This window comes from Haliaeetus albicilla, chromosome 7 (assembly GCF_947461875.1).
Source record: "Haliaeetus albicilla chromosome 7, bHalAlb1.1, whole genome shotgun sequence".
Lineage (NCBI taxonomy): Eukaryota > Metazoa > Chordata > Aves > Accipitriformes > Accipitridae > Haliaeetus > Haliaeetus albicilla.
The window spans coordinates 13702500-13724793 of NC_091489.1; the positions used below are offsets into that span (position 1 = coordinate 13702500).

Here is a 22294-nt window from a genome sequence, read left to right on the forward strand (position 1 = left end):
ACACAGTAATTGCCAGACAGTATTGCTGTGCTATGGAACTGGAGCTAACAAGTCTTAAAAAGTTAAAGCGCTAGTGTCCTGCTTTAGCATGCACATGGTTTTCCTGAGTCATAAAAGCCTCATGCCTTTCAGAAGAACGCTACTTTCAGCTGGGACCACTCTGAACCATTTTGTAAAACAGTTTAAAAACTCCTTCCCACAACTACCACAGTTATGAAAGGGCAACTGTCCTGCATGCCAGTCACGGTAGGTCTCGTTTTTCCAGGATGTGAGTTGACAGGGATACAGGTGCCAGCTACAGGAAAGAAAGGGGGTGCAGAACTAAGAAAAAAACCAAAAACCAACCAAACAAAAACCAAACCAAAAATCCACTACTACCCAAAAAAACCCACTCTGTAGGATGGCAGTAGGTTTTTAGGAAAGGCAAAATCTCTTATCTCCCCACAAATTGTGCGTCACTGCAGCCCTCCTTGTTCTGTCTCACCCTCAGAATGTCTCTCTGCCTTTTACACACACCAAGTTAAGCAGCCCTGGCCCTTCCCTCCAGAGGGGTTGGTATCATTATGTTCTGCATTCCAAAACAAAACTAACCTCTTAGCTACAAATTCAGCATCTACCACTTCCCCCCCACCCCCACCCCCGCCACATATTACACAGGTGTTCACTCTGCTCATTTAGAGCAAACAGGGCTGGTTAAGCTGTAGTACTAAAGTACTGCTTTTAAAATGAAGTTTACTTTAGATGTTCTCAAAATATATCACGCTTTCAGTCTAAGTGGCCCTTTACTGGACTGCTTCTGGGGACTAAACCTTGCCTAGTTTCCCTTCTTACTCAGGTGACATATTGAGTATTTTGATTTGCTTGCAATAAATTGATTTATGGGAAGAAATCTCCTCCTGCAACATCAGTGCATAGCAGACAGCTTTACACTCATCCTAACATACAAACAGAAGAATAAGTATGAAAAGAATGCACTTCTTCAAAATACTGCATCTTTTTCTTAACTCTTGACACACACGGCTATCCTTTTGGAAGGAAAGAGGTAAATTTGTTTTCCATTTTGGAGATGGAAGTCTGTAAACAGACACACTTGTATACTCACCCCAACTTCTTCCCTTTGTTTCTGGGTTCATTATGCCAGGTTCACCCAGGGATTCAGGACCTCTCCACAATATCTGCATCTCAGTGTCTTACTACAGTGCCTCATCACTGGCACTGCTGAAAGTCCCTTTTCAGCGTGTCCAACTGTCACTCATGACATAGTGCTGAATTTTGAGTACATAAACAAGATGTTCACGATAATGGCATTTACACAACTGTGTATTTGGGACGCATTTGCCTTCTACTCGGACTGCAACTTTTCATTATCATTTGTCCTTCCCATCTGCCTTGCAGCATCTGAAGAGACACATGAGCAGGAATTCCACCAGCCAGTTCCCTATGGCATGTATCTACCAGCTGAAACAAGTCTAGACATATTTGATTAATGAAAAAGCATGAGGTTCAGCTGTAAGCAGAACTACAGCTGCCTGCTCTGAGATGAGCTAGCAGGAAAAATAATGTGTTTCCAAAATAATAGGAGACGGACAGAAGTGATAGATGTTTTAGTTACAATGACCAACTGTTGAGCAAAATCTAAAGTGATGACATAAATGGTCACTGTAGAACCACTCAGAGAACTGCTTCTACATTCCACTTGTCATGTAATGCAAAAAGAGAATTTAGATTTTACATCAGTTGTAAAGTCAGGGTTATGAACAGAAAACAACTGAGCACAAAAGTAACACACACGCTGCCTTACCAGAATAAATGTGCAGTGTAAGCCAGGACCCAACCTACTGGTCTAGAGGTTTGAAGCTTACAGTACCATACAGTCAAGGAAGAAAAACTATTTCAGTATTAATGCCAGAAAGCTTTTGTTTTCTCTCAGACTTTCAAGGAGACTGCACACATGACTCTGCATCAGGGCTGGCTGCACCGAATTAGTTTACACTGGCTGGATGTATTTTAATATTACTTAATAGATACTGTAAGCCAGTGATGATCCTACCCCTTGCTTAAACTTCAGTTGAATCTATTGACTCTTAGTAGCGCAAGGGTTGCTGTTCTAAATCTCAACCTTTGTACAAGTTCTTTATTAATAACTTAGAAACAGTTTAAGGGTAGAATTCTTTAAGATCAGTTAGCAAAACCATCTATGTAACTGCACCCTGTTCATCCCATTTTCTAGTTCTCAGCATTCCTTACTCATTTAGCAGGGCTAGTTTGGGGTTTTTTTGGTGTAATAGCTATTTTTCAAGAGTAAACCCTCTAATGCAAGAGTTCTAGTCTTAAATTTAAGTCACTTTAAAATCTTGAAGATCAAAGCAGATCCCATCAGTATTTTCCACATTTGAAAAAAATGGGTAACTTTTGAGCTAGTTCAAAGAGAGCTAGACAGAATTTGCATTTAAAAAAAAAAAAATTTATTTAGACATCTGTTGCTCTTAAATTACAAAAGTTAAAAAGAGCACGCAGTGCACTGACACACTACTTATTACTTATAAAGCTGTTTTAAGACGTAAGGTGGCTTCTTCAAGATAAGACAACTCAGCATGATCCAAATTCAACTATCCATTTCTCATATTTCTCAATGTCCGCAGCAGATACAGATTTAGAAACTTTCTTCAAAGCTATTTCAAAGTCTTCCATAGTTGTTGGCATGTGCATTTCATCTCGGGAAAGATTTCTTATTTCTTCTGGTGTCAAGCCTTCAATACGCCTTCTCATAGCCATCAACGATGCATCTCTGTTAGGGATGCAAAAGAAAAAAACAAAGTTACTTAATACAGGATGGCAAGTTCAGTTGTTTGAAAGGCTCAACATAGCATTCCAGTTAAGCTGCTGCAGTCAAAAAGATAAAACAAAGAACTGTAAACTTTTATGGTAAGATCTCCAAGTGCTCGTACAACCTACAACACCATGCTATCCGTATTTTTCAAACATGGATTTATCCTCACTGGATCTTTGAATAGCTACTATTCACAGGCTAGGCAAAAGAGGTGAAGACTAACTGGTTTATCTAATGCCACTGCATGCCTATGATGTAGCTGCTGTTTGTAGTATTTTTAAACAGGAACAAGGCAAAAGTAATGGTTTCACTCCTCCTACGCGTAGAAGTGGCTGGAATGTTTTGAATGTTTCCTGGTCCAAATAGGAATCCACAGTATCTACCTCCAACCTATACTTTCACAACTAAATGTTAAACTACAAAATTTATTCAGCCTGTAGCTCCTCAAACTTCTGGCCTCAATAAACATTAAGTGTGTTATTTTCTTGCTGCACTAAGTTTGACTGCATTTGCATTTCCAACAATAATATCAGTAGCAGCAGGTGATGAGCTGGTGAGGTGATAAATGGGTGACACTGAAAGACTAAAGTTCCTGCTAATTCGTTGTTATATAGCTTATAAGAAGAAGAAAATGCTACTTATTTTGTCTAGCAGTAAAAAAGATGGAAGGGTAATCCTGGCAATATCACAACAGTATATCATATCGTATTAGTAGGTGAGAATCCAAAGAGAGAAAAAAAACTTACACATAGTCTTCTAGGAGGATTTAGAAAGATGGTTTCAGCATATTCTGTTTCAGTTTCACCCCCTCCCCCTAAAGGAAACCATAACTGACAGACTTCATGAATTTACTAAATTGTTAGCAATTAGAATGCATACTACAATAACTAGAATTTCAGAACAACCCAAAAAAGTTGCCTAGTTGAACTCCATCTAGTCAAATACCACCATGCGTTGCTGTTATATCATAATTCGTGAACTAAAAACGAGTGTTACACAGTGGGGTGGGGGAGCATCCCATGCATATACTTTGCCTCCAGATGGCAGTTTACAAAAAACAACAAAAACAACCCAAACAAACAAACAAAAAACCCACCATACCTCAACACACCCACAAAATTAAAGTGCAGCTGCCACCACTTACTTCTGTAAAGTCATGTTACTGACATTCCAACATCAACTCTTAGTGCTTCCTCAAGTGCACCCTTAGTGCCTGGAGAATCACCAAAACTATATTCAAAAAATAAGAAGCCACCCACTGGAACACACAGCAGGGGTCAGTTCTGTTCCAAAGGCCTTTCAACCTTCACAGTCCACTCAAAACAACGATTCAAAGTCAGTTCGTACTCACATCTAATATGCAATTTAGATGCATTTTGTATTTCCTGAATGTCTTTTTAAAATAAAGTTTCACCTTCATTTTCCATGGCTATATGCTGACTGTTAGTAACTGCACCGTCATTTCTGATTGGTTTTCACTCTGGCTCAGCTAACTTTGGATTTCACCTCAAGTTCTTTAAGGTAGGAGAGTAATTGAGCAAACCAGAGTTCTTCATTCACTTTTTCTTAAGTTTGGCTTGTGTCATTAGTGAGGACTGTTAGTCTACAAGTTTGAACTTTACTATGCTTATGTACCGTGAGCCTGAACCATACAAAAGCACTTTTAAATCAGCCACTTTTGTCTCAGTGTAAATGAAACAATTATGTCTAAGATCTGTTTTTCCTGACAGCATTAACAAAGTGTAAATACACAGGCTAATATGCATACTTTCTTACTAATTTCAAATCATGCACATCCAAACCCCAATTTGTCTGGATTTCTGGTTGCTGCCACTTCAGTCATCTCTAAGGAGACTACCACAAATGAAGGACTCGGGTGTTTCTTTGTGGTTTTGTTTTTTGAATAGTATTTTTACAATTGGACTTTGATTAAAAAATAAAAAGCAACAGTGTGTGTGCACGTATGTATATACATATGAAATTTGCTGAAAAACATTACAAGTATTCTGACTTTTAACCAAGGATGCTAGTATCCAGTATAAAATTAATAACAAACACCGAACAGACCGGAGGAGACAAACTGCAGCTAAAATGCACAAAGCAGCAAGCCAAATAAACTCTTTCATACAACGTGAACCTATTGGCACAAACTCCTTTCAAAGCACAACCAACACCAAAACCGAGTAAAAGAACACCACAAATTCATCTCACAAGCCTACAAATGAAACATCTGCACAACACTGATTCTGAGCAACTAACATACCATTCTTTTCCCGGACACTGTGTAAGGTTTGTTCAGGAAATAGTACTGAGGCTCTAAACTCTTAGCTCAGACTTAAGTCTCACAGAGCCTTTGGTGGCAGTTTTGCATACAGGTTACTTGCATTCATCCCTGTGGCACAGCGTATTGCCCTTTCAGCTGTGCTGACAAGCATTTACAGAGCTTTATTAGGAATCAAGGCAAGGAATGGATCTGCATTTGAGGAAAGTAATGAGGACGTGTTTTTAATCCAGAACAGTTCTCTTACCCTTTTCAAAGTACAGCCCCACAACAGTTGCGCTGGCACAACTTGGAGCTCAAGCCTTGCACTGCCACACTTCAGTGCTACCTCCAAAGCCTGAAAGCATAGTTACACAGGTGCTTATTAGATGACAACAGCATCTTAAGCTGTTTCAGTTCTTTGTCCCTTACTGCTGATTCCATAATTTGCCACTGCTGCCAACTGTGCTACTGCAAATCTTTAGATGTAAACCAGATGAGTGATAATAGTCTCTTAAAAGATCGGTCATTTCCTTCCCTTTTCAATTTTTGAAAGAAAAGAAAAGATTAGGGGAATGGTTAGAAAGTATTTTTAGTCGATTATTTCAGAAGTCTAATTTATATAATAGGCCTACAAATGATTGTATACAAACAGTGCTGAGGAGAAGGGGAGATGGAGGACGTAGAAAAAAAGTCAGCCTCATCGCTAAAGCCAATGTGCTGAGTACCCAGCTCTTGTACTGTCACACAATATGGTATATCTTTTCTGTGTCACAAAAGAAAAACACTCCACATTTTTACTTTAGTTATTCTGGCCTCTGCCACTATTGCTTCTTACACATGGATGTTCCACTAAAGTAGTATAACCTCAGAGGAATGACTGCAACTCTACAAGTTAAAGTCTACCTTCCTGTGGATATTCCTTATGCAAGAAATTTGGTGTATATGAAAGAACATGGAATTTTACCTAAATCATAGCTTGTTTAGATCACTATGTTGCAACTGCTCTTCCTCATTATTATATGAAAATATCAAATGGAAATCTAGGTAAACATTAATGCAGTATTTCACCTTTTAGCCATACATAAAAAACAGATTACAGTCTGTTTTTATCCAACAACTTTAATCATTTAAATTAGTTACTTTACAAACAGTTTTCTCAGAGTTTGTAGCAGTCGTAACACAAATGATGCAATGTTAACATACCTGCATACGTTGGTAATGTCTGCACCTGAATAACCCTCCATTTTCTCAGCTATATTTGCAAGGTCAACATCATCAGCCAGTTCCAGCTCTCGCAGATTTATTCTTAGGAGTTCCTCTCTACCTTTTGCTAATCAAAGAATAGAAAATTGAGTCTATACAATTTGCTTTCTGAAGACAAATAATGAATTGAAGAAGGATAAGAGGGAAGAACGAGAAAAAGGACACTGTACTTGCTACAAAGGTAAGTGTTCAATGTTTAGATTTAACCTGGTCCTGAATTCATAAATGAATTTGCATACGTGTATCAATTAGATTTTTAAACTAGGTGATCAAAACTGAAGGATATTGATAAAGTTTAGATTTTAGTCTTTTCAACCACTCCTCTTCCCAAGTCTTCATACCTGATGGTAAAGGAATGTAAATTCTCTTTTCTAGTCTCCGTCTTAGGGCTTCATCAATATCCCAAGGAAAATTAGTAGCAGCAAGTACCATGACCATCTTGGAAGGATCATCATTTTCAGTAGCCCCTCCAACACCTGCATTAGAGAAGAGAGGAAGTAAAATGTACGTATATTTTGTGAAATTTCCTGTAACGAGAGAAGAATATCCACAATTCTATAATATTAAAGCAACTACTCTATTGCACTCTAGTGAGTCCAAGTGCAATAGAATCACTAAGTGCAATAGAGTTCAGTTTTTCATCCATATGGCAGCCTCCAAGCAAAAATGGAGACTTGGTTTAAATAGGAGTGGTGGCATAGGCCACAACTCAGATCAGAAAGTTCCTCTCTATCATGGCTGGAACGGTTTTATGGCAGAGTTGTTTGTACTTCTGCCATTACAGTGTTTGAATTTTCACATCAATGTCCTGTAATAGCATGTGAAAAAAACCAAAACAATGCCCCAGAACCATCACCACACCAAAACCCACACACCTCCCCCTCTGCAACAGTATTCACTAACAGCCATGCAAAAGCAGCATTACTCCTCTACAAAGTTTCTTCACTTCTGAATTCAGGCCAAATATTTCACATGCACAGGTGGATTCTTGCAAACTGCTGAAGTGAATGTTTAAATTTGGTGGACTGAATCACAACTTCTCAGTGGCAGAGAGAACACCTCTGTCTCTAAAGTACTATGAAACTGCTGCTATATGAAGATGTTAATTTCATTAAACTTGCTACTCTCTGCATTTACTGTTTTTGCTTTTAATCATAGGATTGGGCTGTGGAATAGCCACTGTATTTAGTCTGCCTGAAAATTTGCATACAAAACACCATTTATGAATGCTCAGGTAAAAGGACTTCAAATAGTTGTTACTAATAAAATTAGCTTATGTACATACTTGAGTTATGAGAACAGTATTACAGCTCTGCTGCTATTTAAAATCAAACATAAAAGGGTATCAACATCAGAGAACCAGAAATAAATATTCTGACTCATGGAATTCTATCACAAATTAGTCCATAGATTAGCACTTTTCAGTTGCTCCTTTCTTTCTCTCTGCTCACCAGAGTATAAAAAGGATGCTTCTATAGCAATTTTGCACAGTGTTACCTACTTTTAAACTTTATTGATTTGTGAAATATTAACCAAATAGCTGTGATGAACTCAGTGTTTTAAAAAGAAAACTCTCCCAACCACTTCTGAAGTTAAGTGTCATGATTGCCTTTGAAGTTTAAACTGGAACCAGCGACAGTTCTTTTGAACCACTTTTTACTTGGTTTTGGAGAAGTGAGATACTAGGTAAAGATTGAAAGGAGCAATTAATACTTTTTTTCTTCTGCAGTTTCGAAATCTTGTATTTTCCACTGAATCTTCATTATTCTGGGTCAGTAATATAAGGTCATTGCTTGGATGCTAAAATACTGTTAAATAATCGGCAACTTTTTTCCTTCCACACTGACAATTGGAATAGTGCACTTGTATCTTTTTACCCCAATTTTATGTAAGGCTTTCGAACAAACTGCTTCTGAAGAATGAAGTTTTGACACCCCTCCCCCCCCAAGTTTCCTCCAGTCCAGCACTTCCCAGTGATCGGGTTACTTACCATCCATTTGAACTAGCAGTTCTGCCTTGACACGTCGGCTAGCTTCATGCTCCTCTGAAGTTCCCCTGCGACTACAGATGGAGTCTATCTCGTCAATAAATATAGTTGTCGGGGCATAAAATCGAGCCTAAAGAAAGCAGAAGATAAAACAGAAACTAAATGGCAGTCTACTCGCATTTAAGAAATAGCAGCGTATTCAGAGCTGAGTAATTACATGTTTACCCCAATGAATCAGCTCGTAAATATAAAAAAATACCTAACCCTCCCTCTCTTTGACCATTGCACACAGCTACAGACCAGCTGTGCATTCATTAATAACATTTGAGCAGAACAGTTTTTGGCAAAGTCCTATAATTGTTAGGGGTATAAACAAATGTTTAATAAGCTAAAGGCAGTTTTACACATCTGGAATAACATTTATAACTGTGAAAGTCATCACAGAATGCTTGAATAAGGACTCTGTTAAAGCTAGGATGAACATTAAGCTAGGACACCATGATATGGAACCTGTCCAAGAGACAGATCAACTGCAAAATAACCTTTCTGAAAAAAAGAGAGGTCAAAGACGAGGATCTGCAGTAATAAAAGCTATTGTCCTACAGTAGTTGAGATGCTGTCCATTGTGTATATGCATTTTTGATTGACAGGCATGGTATCAACTAATGTAATATCGTCAAACTATATTGTAAAAGAGATCTTTTATTTCCTGACTTTTCTGACTACTGCAATTGCAACTCTGCTGCCCTCTTCAGTACTGGGCACCCTCGCAAACACTGCATGTAACACATGAAAAAAAGACTACATATTCTGAGCCAATTTCAAGTGTTATGTGCTCTGAAGACAACCACAATTTGGAAGTCCACTTATCTTAAGCACAAACAAAAAAAACACCCACAAGAACAACCAAAACCACACACAGCCTAAGCAGTGTTCTCACCCAGAAAGCAATTAGATTCCACCTCCAGTTTTACATTCAAATATGTTCTACAGCACTCATCAGCTTATAGCAAGCTACCTCTAATGTAACAACCTACCCCTGAAAATAAAGACAACCTAATTTTTCAGTTTTAATAAAACTATTTAGGAATAATCAGATCTTGAATGTACATGGCCAAATCAGAAGGTCCTAAAGCATTTGAAGGTTGGAGAGCTGTTTATGTATGCTACGAGCTCTAAACCTTGGCAAGGTTTCACTATTCCAGAAGTAATTCTATTTCATTATCTCACTACTTAAGTTCAGAAACTTCAATCACCATTTCAAACAGCAGACGAACAAGTTTCTCAGATTCTCCTCTGTATTTTGAGGTAAGTGTGGAAGAAGAAACATTGAAAAAAGTAGTCTTGCATTCAGTGGCTACAGCTTTTGCCAGGAGGGTCTTTCCGGTACCAGGAGGACCAACCATCAGCACGCCCTATTAAAATGAAAAAGAACTGCTTTTAGGACAGGAATCAAAACACAGACAATTTCACAGTTTGTTTAGTAGTATAATATTAAAACATTATATGTAAACTTTCCCTTGAAAAGTTATTCAAATTCAATTAATTAATTACTATTGCTTCCTTGCAACAATATAGCTGAAGACAGTGTATTTATCTGGCTGACATCTTTATTTTGTTAGTACTATTTACCATAAATTTTGTTACTAAAAAGTGGTTAGAATTTATATAAACTGTAAACCACCTGAAATTTCTTGTTCTGCCAAGATCCAAACTCAGAATCCTACTTATGATCACAGGATCAGATTTTTTCATACCTTCCATGGTCTTCTAATTCCCTTAAAAAACTCTGGCATCCACATTGGTAAAACTACAGCTTCCTTAAGCAGCTTTTTGGCTTCTACTAAGTCAGCAATGTCATCCCTGACAAGAAAGAGAAAGTTGTTTGACAGATTCAGACAGACTGCAAAAGAATCAGTCTACAGCTCAAAGCAACATGCAGTTAAACTTATTGTTATGTAACGGCTCTTCCATAATGCAGGAAAATGAGTTGGATTTATTTATGCTCTAGCAGCAAAAACCTACAACTACAGTTGACATCCAGCTAGTAGACTCCAGCTGGATGCAAAAGCAAGGAGAGACACATAAACTGTTTCACTAGAGCATCGTTGCTCTTATTCACAGGAAGAATAAGCAGAATAAGGCAAGTTGGTTAATCTTATGCTAGTTCCAGATGATGCTTTTTTCTTTTGCTCAGAGGTTGGCTGTCCCTGAAACCTGAATAGCATCTTTCATCATTACAAGAACAATTTACTGAAGACTAGTAAATGGAGCTGAATTAAAAAGAATTCTTAGAATTCTTTTTCAGAATTGCAAATGTATTAATACTTAGATACTTTATAGGCTGGTCTTATTTTCTTGAGGGTAACTCACAGGGCATTCCACTTATCAGCATGTGCCCAATAATATTTTTGTTTCAAAACATATCTATATGGAGAATTAGTTCAAATCTGACGTTCTAATTTAAGATTCGATATAAAAACTGAAACATATATTTACATATTAAACTGAAAAATACATGACAGTTGCATGCAAAGTTGTTTGTGGGATTGTTAAAGTTTTTTTTTAAAGCCTACTTTACTTGCCAGAAGATTTTTGCTCATTTAATCCTCACAAAACCACCTAAGCCTGGAAACATTTGGAATGCAAAACAACCTTTGTATAAGGTTTAATATTTAACACATTTATGTAAAGGTACTGTCACATGGTTGTATTTTATACTGGCAGTCACCTCACATCCAGCAAGATTTCAAAGGGTTCCTATATTGACATAACTTCTTTGTTAATTGTTTTTCTATCTTGGTATGCCCCTGGGTAGTGAAACAGGTTTTTAAATGAAGAGACACTGGCAGACGCTAGAATCTTACACATTGCAAAACAGTATCTCAAAAAACTGATTTCAGGACTCTTAGAAAAGTTTGAGAAGCTTTGTATGGTCAGGTTGGATAGGGCTTTGAGCAACCTGATCTAGGGAAAGATGCCCCTGCCCATGGCAAGGTGTTGGACTAGCTTATCTTTAAAGGTCCCTTCCAACCCAAACTATTCTATGAACCTATGGGTGGAAAAAAAAGTTCTAAAAATATTCAACTATGCAAGAAGTTTAGTTGCCTATTTAATGAGTAAAGAAAACCTGTAGGTACTTTTTATACGTCAGCATATGCTAAAACTCTTAATTCTTGTCATATTGTATAAGAAGAAAAAGAAACAACCACTCAGAAAGACTGGCAGCAGTATTCAAACTTACCATCGAATGTTGGGATTCTGAGAAATTATATCTCTTTCCAAAGCTTCTACTAAATCTTTATCATATCCAGTACTATCAAATTTCTTTGGTTCAGACTCTGAAATCTCAGATGTGGATTTGTTCTACATATAAAGGATATAACAACGTAAATACGTAACAATGGTTATGCTATTAACGGATTTTTATAACAAGTCCACAATAGCATCATATTTCTAGAAGATGGCAACATAAACCAGCATGAAAATTATGAAGCATCCATATTCCTGCTGCACTGCAGGATCTATGTTGTTCACCCAGACTTCTGTACTGCCCTGGTCCCATTGCCTTCTCCCCAAAGCCAGCATATTGTACTGATGCAGCTTCTCTGCTTTAGTAGGTAATCAAAACTGCATACACCTATCCCAGCATAACAGTGTTCGCCTCTTCTCCCAGAGAAATCCAAAACTATCTGAGACAGTAGTTGGGTAGCAGGAATTATGCATGAGACTGGATCAGAAAGTGTCACACTGAACTAGAGTATCTCAAATCCTAACGTGTCATAAATACGCCATATATATGCAACACAAAAAAAAAAATTAAGCAGGACTTCCATATATAGGATGAGCAAAAGTGATCTACAGGAAGACCACAGAAGTAAAAAAGAGCTAATTAACTGCTACAGAAGCATGGACAAGAACAGCAGAGAAGCAGCTCTGCAGTAGAGCAGAAGCAAAGAACCTACACAGTTGAAAGGGCTCAAACAGCAAAGACCATGCAACTGAAAGGAAATAAAATGCACCAGACATACCCTGGTTTTTATACACTTAACAGCAAGCACTGGTGATGACAGAACAACTGTAAAAAAGAAAAAAGACCTATCCTGTCTCTGTATGTGTATACCCTTAGTGGGAGAGAATTATCACTCAAAGACAATGTAATTTAGCTCCTAATAAAAGTAGTAGCTTACATAGCTAAACAATTCCACCCTTGTAGTTTATACTGTTTCCACAGGCCATGACACCTTGCCACTACATAAGGTTGCTGAAGCTAACAAACTATTACATGGATATTTGATTTATTGTGACTTTGGAAAACTACGAACTTAGTGTCTTCAGTATGATGTCTTACTCTGGTCATATGAATTTATGGAGACCAGAGCACAAGCAAAAATTAAAGCACTCTGACTGCAAAGAATAGATCACAGATCATAGATCATTCTCTCTCACGAAGTATGTTGGGTTTTTGTTTGTTTTAAACTGAAAAGAGTCTGGCCCTAATACCAGATCTCAACAACAACAAAAAAAAGTAAAAGTCTCCCTTTAAGATTAAATAAATCTTGAAATGCTTTGGAACAGGCGAGTCAATCTCAGTCTAAAATATATGAAATCAATTAAAGAACCCACAAGGACATCCCATTTGAATGAGCTCCGTCAGGCTCAGTTTCAGTAATTCTGTGGTATAATTTTAAACAACTATCTCTCAGTTGCAGTGAACAAGCCCACATTTACCAGATCACTTCCTCCAAATGCGGGTTTGTTTTTTTTAATTAATCCGTAACCAAGAATGTCCATAAAGCAAAGATAACTTAAGGTGAGATTCAAATCAGCATGCCAACTTGAACAGAAGAAACATTTTATAGGCATCTAATTTTATAATACACTCAGCATTAAGAAAGCAAGACTGAGTTTCTCAACTTCATGAAGTTATTTGCAAGCTTACCTTTTCCTCTTTTCCTTTATTTTGCTGATCCTTTTTTTCCCGGCTGCGGACTGCCTTCCCTTTATCATTGGGATTTCGAGAGGATGGACGGTGAGGGCCTCTGACAGCTGCACTTATACGATTATTGTGACCTCTGCAATCGCTGCACTGAGCGGATTGACGTTTTCTGGGTCCTGGCGAAGGTCTAATTAGTTGTAACATATGCAAAAAGCCTCAGTGTAAAGTCAGTGGTGAGCACTACATAGCCAAATCAAGTGGTTACAAACTGAAAAGCCATTTTGCTCAAGACAAAAAAACTGTATGTCAGAAACAAGACAGACATTTTTAGATAGTCACTAAAAATCCATTTTCCCTTTGCCACAAGCTTGGGGCTCATTTGCTTAAAACAAGCTCCTTGCTTTGTATATTTCATAAATAAAAGTAACCCCTAGTATTATGGAGCTTAGGAAAAAAATAAACAAAAAAACCCCCATATATTTTTGCCTTAACACAGTGGTCCTCACTCTCCTACCTGAAGAAATTTAAAGGTATCTTGGGAATGACAGTTTCATTTTCACTTCCTTTTATTTTCACTTCTTGGGAGAGAAAACACGTATGCGAGGCTCCGAGGCCTCCAGTTGTTTGAAGCTAGACTACTTTTAGAAGCACATATAAATAAACCAATATCATGATTGGTATTATGGATTTCTTTTTTAAAATTCAGTTTCTTCCCCATACAAATCCATTACTCTCACAGATACACTTTTTCCATGGACCTTCCTAAAATTCCAGTATTAATAAGCTATTTAAGTTCAGGGATATTTCTAGAGAACAGAAAATGGCAGACACTGATTTGGAGAGCATTTACTTGAACTAGAAGATGTGTTCTGACATATCATTCAAGATATATCAGGATCCAGTACCTTCATAAAAGTTGTCTTTAATTGACTCACAGCAACAAGTTTGTCAGAACTGTACATATCTCTTCAGGGTGAAACGCATATTAGGCAACGTGAATATGCTAATGAGAAGATCATAAGTGTTAAAAGTCTTTTCACTCTCCAAATGGAGTACCTACCAACCTATACTTTTATTTATGAACACCTAGCCACCTCTGAATTCCACCCCAAAGCTCAAAATAAAGGAATGGTGTTATTACATGTCTAATTTCCACCTAAATTTGTGAGTTCTGCTATCTCAGTATAGGAATTTACTGTGGCTGTTCCAACGCAACACAGCCCAAGTTTTCACTGTGGCTTTTTCATATTACCACAACTCAATACTTCACCAGCTAGCAAGATAAATGGAACAGAAACAATTCTCTCAAGTCTTTCCCTTTTTTTTGGTGTATCTCTTCTCTAGAAAGCTTCAAAACATGAGGAAAGTTCTACTTCCCAGACTCTATTCTTCCAGAAGGGTTGAATGAAATCAGCCAGCAGCGTTTCAAAGTTACTAAATGAGATAAACAGAAACAGTGTGACCACACAAGACCCCTTTCTTTCAGAAGGCAGGTTTAAAATAAATTGATTAAAAAAAACCCCAAACATAAAAATGTACCCATAAAGACTGAAGTTATCCACCTGCAAGAAACAGCATGTAAGTTCAAAGCCTCAAAGAAGTCTGATAGCACAGCTAAGCTGATCTAATAGTCACTTTCTGTCAAAATGCACAATTCTCTGTCTGCTTTGCATGCACTCCTGTTCCCTCCTTCATGCTACAACTGGCATGTGTTAGAACCTCCAATTAACCAGTTCAGAGAACTAATCTCAGGAAAAAAAAACAACAAAAGCCAAACAAACTAAAAGCCAGACAAAAAACCACTAGCCCCACAAAACAGTGTCTTTTTTTGCCAGTTTAGCATCCTGGACCAGCTTATCAACACCAACAAAGTCAAAAGTGAAAAAAACCAACCAAACCAAACCTCAGGGAACTGTGGAGGGTAGGACTACCCTTTCAGCAGCAGCTATGTTGTCAAACCACACCACAAGGCCTTGGTTTCACAGTCACTAATCCAGCATAATTCAAAACTACATCTGAAATAAGCAGGCTTGCCTGCAGCTGCTTGTTCCCACCCCTTCCCTTGAGCTTATGTTAGCCTAACTGACCAGTTCCTGAAGGAGATCAGGAAGCCACCTTGCTACACAAAAGGAACTGAGCTTGGACAGATTTTACTGTTACTCTGATGATACATCTTCCTCCTTTTCATATCAGCTACATGCAGAATCATTTTAAAGTTGATGAAAAGATCAATTCAGGAATAGAGTTGAGCTTCCATGGAATGACAAGTTTATCTTGAGTCGGGGGTCGGGGCGAAAAGCTTGACATTAGTCAAGCCTATATAAGATAAAATCCCCAGAAGTTTCCCAGCTGAAGTAGGCTGCCTCAAAACAGCATCTCCTTCACCACAAATGGCGGCGAGCTACTGGTGTAAATGTTACACATTTAAGTTCTAGAACAAAAATTACACAGGAACAGATTGAAGTCAAAGCACACTTTGCGCTTATAAACATTCATTTAGATCTTCAGGTTTCCTCTTACCTACGTTCAGCAGGTACTGGCAAAGACCAGACTTCTGCATCATGAGCTGGTAATTCTTGTTGTGAAGCTTTCAATGGAGTACTGTCTAATTTAAAACTCTCTAGTGTTTTCATTATATCTTTCACATGCTTAGCTTCCACACTTATCTCCTGCCAAACCTGATTAAAAAAAAAGTAGATTAAGCACATTGCGAATAAGTTGATAACAGTCCTCTGTTCAAGCCCATGTAATGCCTGGATGGATTCCACAAGGTCTCACAAGCTACTTGATTCTACTTCAATAGAAAAGAAAAACACAGATCAGATATTAAGAAGGTTTTTCTGCCTTCCTCGGCACATTTAAAGAAGAAACAAATAGATTTTGGATTTAAAACCAAAGAGACTTTTGACAAATTCTGCATATGAAACAAGTATGACAGAAAAGAACACAACTTAATAGATTGAATGTCAATGAAAAAAAATGATGGTTTGTGTTAAGGATAAATTAACGTGGTAGCCACAACTCAGTTTCTATTAAGGATCTAAGTCACACTACTAAAACTTCGAGAGGGAAATAAGACCATTCAAAACAATACCAGCCTAAAAAACTTCAGCATAACAGGGTCTCTCATCGGCAAGGAGCTGACAAGCCAGACAGTGCACTGGCTCCCCAGGGCTGTGCTCCATTGCCTGTTTTGTCCTTGTCAGAGCCAGAAGTCATAAAGAAGACTTATTTAAGCCTATATAATAAAAAAGCACCTATATATAACAGCTCTGGAGTTTATCAGAGAATGGTGTAAGTATTTTTATACTTTTGTTTACCATAAGATAGGCAATTTTCGCCACTTCAATGCTTTTCCCTCAAAATGTCCCAGAAAAGTACTATTTACCTGTTGCCATTTCTGTTGCAGGTATGTATCTCTGACAGAGTAGAGGTACTTATTCATTTGGTCAAGAACTCCCTGGTAGTAGACCATCGCAGAGTCATAATTTCCCAGTAAGGCATATTCACGGGCCAGCTTTACATTCTCACTGATCATAACAAGGCTCATGTTCAGCATGAAGCTGAAAAAAATAGGAAATATTAAGGAAAACAAAAATAATCCCAGGACGAGAACAAATTTTTGCAACTATTTTCATATGCTCATTACCTCATTTGGCATATCAAAATATAGAAGCTAGAAATATACTCGTTAGAAGAAGGTCCCAGAACAAATGTCATCCATACAAAAAGATAACTGTTTCTCTATTACTACAAATTAAACTCTTCACTTCATAGAATTATTTCATGTGATGAAGATTCTGTTGAAAAGCATATACAAGATAGGCAGATTTAAATGCACTGTTGCAAGCCACAATTGCACACTCTCCTTCCCTCTTTATCATATTGTAAGATAAATTGGTATTTTACTGCTAGCACTAGAACATCATCCATACTATAATGGCCTGTGGTTTGAAAAAAAAAAACAACTTCCAACAAACAATAAACGAAAGCCCTGCCAGATGCATTAACTTCTGTTAATTTTTTTGCCTTATTCCACACATAAAAGTTTAACAGTCTGATTTTGCCTTGTGGAGAACACCATTTTTCCATTTGTTTGATTTTACAACTCTTCAGTTTTATTTAGTGTTTCTTTGAAACAAATATCCTCCTTCCATGCCTAGCTTTCACCTTCCTTTCACCCTAATTTTTACACTTAAAAAGAAACTTGAAAAATGTTGAGGCTGCTAAGTTATCACTGAGAGGTAAGGAAAGGCCAGAATTAGACATTTAGTGTGTAGCTACCCACTCTATTTAACATATTGTTCAAACCATGCTACTTTTCCCCAACAGTGGGTTTTTTGGTTTTGGTTTTTTTGTTGGTTTTTTTTGGAGCAAACATCATGGACTGTGACCACTTCCACTTTGCAGCCTTAGCAGAATCTGTGCTTTTAGATTAGAATAGCACAGAACTATTATTTATACAAATACAGTAATAAGTAGAAGCAGTAGACTTATTCCTTACAGTCACCACTGTCCACAGAGCAGTCATCCTGTGTTCTTATCCATTACTTATACATCCCATCCCCTTCTTGTCTAAGATACCTGCACCGTGTCCTCTTTTCCTGTCTCTTGCACACCAAGAACTTCCCCACTCTCCTCCTAATTTCCTAGAACCAAGCACAGAAAACATTAAAGTAAGCAAATAAACATGCCTGCAAGAGAGTTGTCTTGCTCTTATTTCAGTACCTGTACCCACTACCAGTAAGATGCAATTGCAGACAAGCAATTACGCCTAAGCCCTGGGATGAAGCATACTTGATACAGATCAACTATTTAAAGAATATAAGAGGTACTAAACTCACATGCGCAATAAACAGATTTAAGACTGGACACATTTCAAGACCAGGTCAGGGTCAGATTCAGACACATTATCAGAGGTTTCAGAAGCCACACTTTGCACACACCAGACAATGTACTGCTGAAACATTAGCTCCCCATTGTAAAGAGGAGCTGCTAAGTACAAATCAAACATTTTAAGACTTCTGCTCCTTTTTCTGTTCCCTTCCCAAGTAGCTTTATGCACAGACACACAGCTGATCCATTCCTGAGACAACACCCTCTTCTTTTTGCTTCCTTCCCCTTCTTTCCCCAGTTTCCCTTGAAGCAGATAGCTGCTGTGAAAAGATCCAGCCCAATCAGCAAAACTCTGGCAGCAGTGGAGCTGAAGAAAGGCCTCTGACAGCCCGCACCCATCCACGCAGAAGGGACCCGTGGGGCTGACTCTGGAAACCTGCCATCGTAAGAACCTACGCTATATAATCTCACTCTGGCCAGAGACTTGCTGAGCTGGCCATGATGTCTACAAGCTGATATAGTTAATGTGACCAGCAACTACAAAGACTACCATATCCCAGGCTAATTAGGCTTTGGAGACACAGTTTGACTTGGGAGTTTTGTTGGTTTTTACCTCAGGAGCAAGAGCCTGAAGGTGTTTGTCAACTGCTGTATGGATCATCACACAGATATTACCAAAGTTTTCCCTGCTATATTTAGGAGCAAGCTTTTCCACTCCTGCTCATCCTACCAGATACACCTGTTTGCCTGTCCTGAGAATTCAAACTGATGACTAACACTACTGAAATCACAAGTTGAGCAAGATGCTAATAAACATTTTAAAAATCAAGTAATAGCAAGTTACTAAACCCAAACTAGACTTTCAAACACAGAGAGAAGTCATAGATAACTTTTTTTACATTGAATGCTGTAGAGCGATCCAAGCAGAACAGCAATTCTGTTTAAATATCCAGGGGGAAAAAAAAAAGCTTGTAAGAGTAGTTTTCAACTGGAAATGTGAAAATAGCAAGAATCAAAAAAACCACCCCAAAACCTAAAAAGGCTAAGTCATAAAGATATGAAAGCTTGGGACCAAAATGACAGTATTGCACATAACAAAAGAGTAAATGTGATTTTCAGGTGAGAGAAGACAGAGAAAGGAAGGACAGAAAGGAGAAACAGACACATAAGAAGAATGAATTAACATCTCCTATGGCAGGGGAGGGAACATGCTTACTTAAGTTTATAATGCTTCCAACATAACCAAAAGTAGTAATTCCAATGAAAACCCAGGAACGTATCCATTTCATCAGTGGTACTGAAAATGCAAGAGAATTTAGTTTAAACTAGAAAACCACTTTAATTTGTTGCTTCAAGTTGAGTCACAAGAGCAGAAGAGCTTGAAGTGGCTTCCAAATACAAGGCTCTTGTGTACAAGTGGGGCAGAAAAAGCTGCTGGCTCTGCTTATGTCTGGGCATGTCACTGCTGCTGCCACTTGAATACAGGCAGTATCAGAGCTGGCACACTAATGTGACTCTATAGGCTTACTGCACCTGTAACTGAAGATGCTGAAGCAATTCTAAGACAGGGCTAAAAACTGAGTTAGAGTACTAATCTGAAACCAGATTAAAGTTTGCAGCAGAAAGCCATAGCAGACTGTGGCAGCTCAGAGTAGGGTATAAGATACATAAGGGACAGGTGTGAGTATGCACAAATCCAGAGTTAAACCAGACCTGAAGCAATTAAAAAAAACAAACACAAAACTAATCCTGCACCACTTAAGAATTTTTAAAGTGTTTACAAATACCTAGTACTATCACATAACAGGATGTCAAAGCAGCAAGGCTGCACTTATCAGCTATGACCTTTCCGTGAATCATGCCCAATGAAGTTATCTATGTTCCAACAGCAACTGAAACAGTAATGAGCTTGTAAAGTTTACAGGATATAAGGAAAGTAACCTAAGCATTTTGTCTTGCAGGTTTAATTCTACACTGTGTAGAAACACACGCTTCACAATAAGAATACTCACTCTCTATACTAGCTGTGAGTATATATGGTTCCCTGAAATTCACACAACAGAAACCATCAAATTAACCCATCTCTAGTAAGAGAATACATTTTATCATTTGCTCCAAGCATCTAAAATACTTCTAGAGTTGGAACAGCCCAGAGCAGTGGGGGCTGAAACCTAACAAAGGTTCAAGACAGCTACAGCTTTTGAAAATGAGGTTTTGGAACTTATTTTTATATTTTATTTTAAAGATAACAGCCTGACCATCATCAAGAAAACACTGGGGATACATCATGTTTTCCACAATGACTTTAAGGAATTATCATAAGGAATGACTATAAGTAATTTCTGCTCACATTCATACATTAGAATTTGGGAAGCTGAAACTGAACACAGTACCAATCCTGTTTCACAAAGAAATCCCACACAACTTTAAAAAATGAAAGAAGAGATCGATATGCAGATATTAGGAGAGAAGATTAAAGTCAGGGTCTATCAGTTACTATGGGGAACCCATCAGCTACTCTGCTGACTCAGAGAACAGCACAAGCTGTACAAAGAAAATACATCCTAAGAGTCCTTCAGTCCAGCCTTAATGTTCGGACTAAGCCAGAGCCTGAATTTTGGCAGAGCGTACATGTTTCCATTATTTCAGCCTGCTATACAGGCTCTGACATCAAAGCAACCATAAAATTCAGAAAGTTCTCTCAGGAAGCCAGAAGAGAAAAAAAAAAAACCCAAACCACAAAGTAATCGCTTTCAGGAATCAGTTTTTACTGATGACATGGTGGTCTACATCACCTCAGAGCTCCCTTCCAGCTTTAATACTCTTCTTCATAACATCCGCTCCTAGCAACATTTGGTATCAACAAGCGATTGTGTTAATTACTTGGGAAACAGAAGAGTTGCCAGACTTACTGGATACTAAACAAACTAGTTCTCATACACTTATTTTATTTAACAGTAACGGTAGTGAAAGAAAAACGACCAGCAACCACAAACATAAGCATACTTAGCTGTTTGTGGGGGAAAAAAAAAAAAAAAAAAAAAAATCATTAGATAGAGATACCCTGTTGGCAGATGGCTTTATGTTTTCAAGGCTAAGCCTTTCAAAAGACTTAAAAAAAATAATCATATTACTTACTCCCCATTTCATGGGAGCTGGCATTCTTTTAGATGGTCAATATTAAATTAGAAAATTTCTCAGAAAATTTAGAAGGGGTCTACAGCAGAATGGGTATCTGGAATTGATGCCTGCTGCTTCTCTCTGGAGAGAAAACTAGAATAATTGCAAAAACCTTACTTCGTTAAGGAAAAAAAAAAACCCAAAACAGGTGGATGGGGAGGGAGAAGTACGAACCAAGGCTCAGAGTTTGAACGAGTGCCACCGGTGCGGTAACAGAGCAGCCCACCTCGCCCGACTGCCCGGGGGCAGGGTGCTGAGCTGCCGCGCACCTGCAGGCAGTCGCCTGTCGACGACTTTAGGGACGCCCCGGCGATGCCCCGTGCGGCTCCGAGCACGTGTAAGCTACAGCAGTGTCGTAAGACCGACGAGCACGGTGTAATGGTCACGGGTGTCACGACAGCAACGACGGCAGCGACTCGCTCACCGGAGCACCGCCCGGCCCCTGGGCCGCGGGACGGAGGAGCCGAAACCCTCCTCCCGCCGGGGCGGTGAGGTGCCCGGCTTCCCTCAGGGCGGCCCGGGCCAGGCGGGGAGCGGGCGTCGCCCCTCGCCTCCGGCGGGCAGCCCCTCGCCTCAGGCCGAGCCGGGGCAGCGCATGGCCCCCGGGAGGCGGGGGGCGGGGACGGGCGCCCCGCAACGGCCACAGCGGCGGCCGGGGGCGGACAACCAGGCCGCCACGAGGAAGGAAACCGCGGCGGGTCTCTCTCGCTCACTTACTCCGCTCCACAGCTCGGCCCCCACGGCGGCAGCAGCTCCCAGCAGCGACCCCTCCGCTTCTTCCTCCTCCAGCCGCGCTAAGCCCACCCCCGGCCCTGCCCGCCGCCGCCGTTGCCTCCTCCTCCTCCTCCCGCCGCCGCCGGCAGTTTGAAGGCAAATCCGGCTGCGTCACTTCCAGCCCGGCGAGGCGGCGGTGTGGGTAAAGGTCCGCCTCAGACGGGCCGACAACACGTTGGTGGCTGTTTGAGCATTATTACTGACCGCGACGAGCTTTTTATT

General features: G+C 39.1%; 1 protein-coding gene across 4 annotated transcripts; it reads right to left on the bottom strand.

The window, feature by feature from the left end:
• Window positions 1-2456: 2456 nt before the first annotated feature.
• On the bottom strand, window positions 2457-22164 carry KATNA1 (katanin catalytic subunit A1). 4 transcript variants are annotated; one of them, XM_069786990.1, is made up of 12 exons: window positions 22016-22104; window positions 17867-17931; window positions 16671-16845; window positions 15803-15960; window positions 13286-13469; window positions 11588-11709; window positions 10101-10206; window positions 9600-9758; window positions 8347-8473; window positions 6698-6832; window positions 6297-6423; window positions 2457-2788 (listed from the first exon to the last, which is right to left on the bottom strand). In XM_069786990.1, exons 3-12 carry the CDS (start codon window positions 16839-16841, stop codon window positions 2590-2592), a joined length of 1488 nt encoding a protein of 495 aa, XP_069643091.1. In that variant the 5' UTR covers window positions 16842-16845; window positions 17867-17931; window positions 22016-22104; the 3' UTR covers window positions 2457-2589. The 4 variants fall into 4 exon arrangements, with proteins under 4 accessions (XP_069643091.1, XP_069643089.1, XP_069643088.1 ...); XM_069786988.1 differs by lacking the exon at window positions 22016-22104 and adding an exon at window positions 21723-21975; XM_069786987.1 differs by lacking the exon at window positions 17867-17931 and having other exon boundaries at window positions 22016-22164.
• Window positions 22165-22294: the final 130 nt, after the last annotated feature.

Excerpts from the sequence above, each read along its gene's own strand:
- KATNA1 (XM_069786987.1), bottom strand. The coding sequence starts at position 16,841 with ATGCTGAACATGAGCCTTGTTATGATCAGTGAGAATGTAAAGCTGGCC. Across the intron at positions 9,759-10,100 it reads GAATTAGAAGACCATGGAAG|GGCGTGCTGATGGTTGGTCC; the intron begins GTATGAAAAAAT and ends TCATTTTAATAG. Across the intron at positions 6,424-6,697 it reads TTACATTCCTTTACCATCAG|CAAAAGGTAGAGAGGAACTC; the intron begins GTATGAAGACTT and ends TTCTTTGATTAG.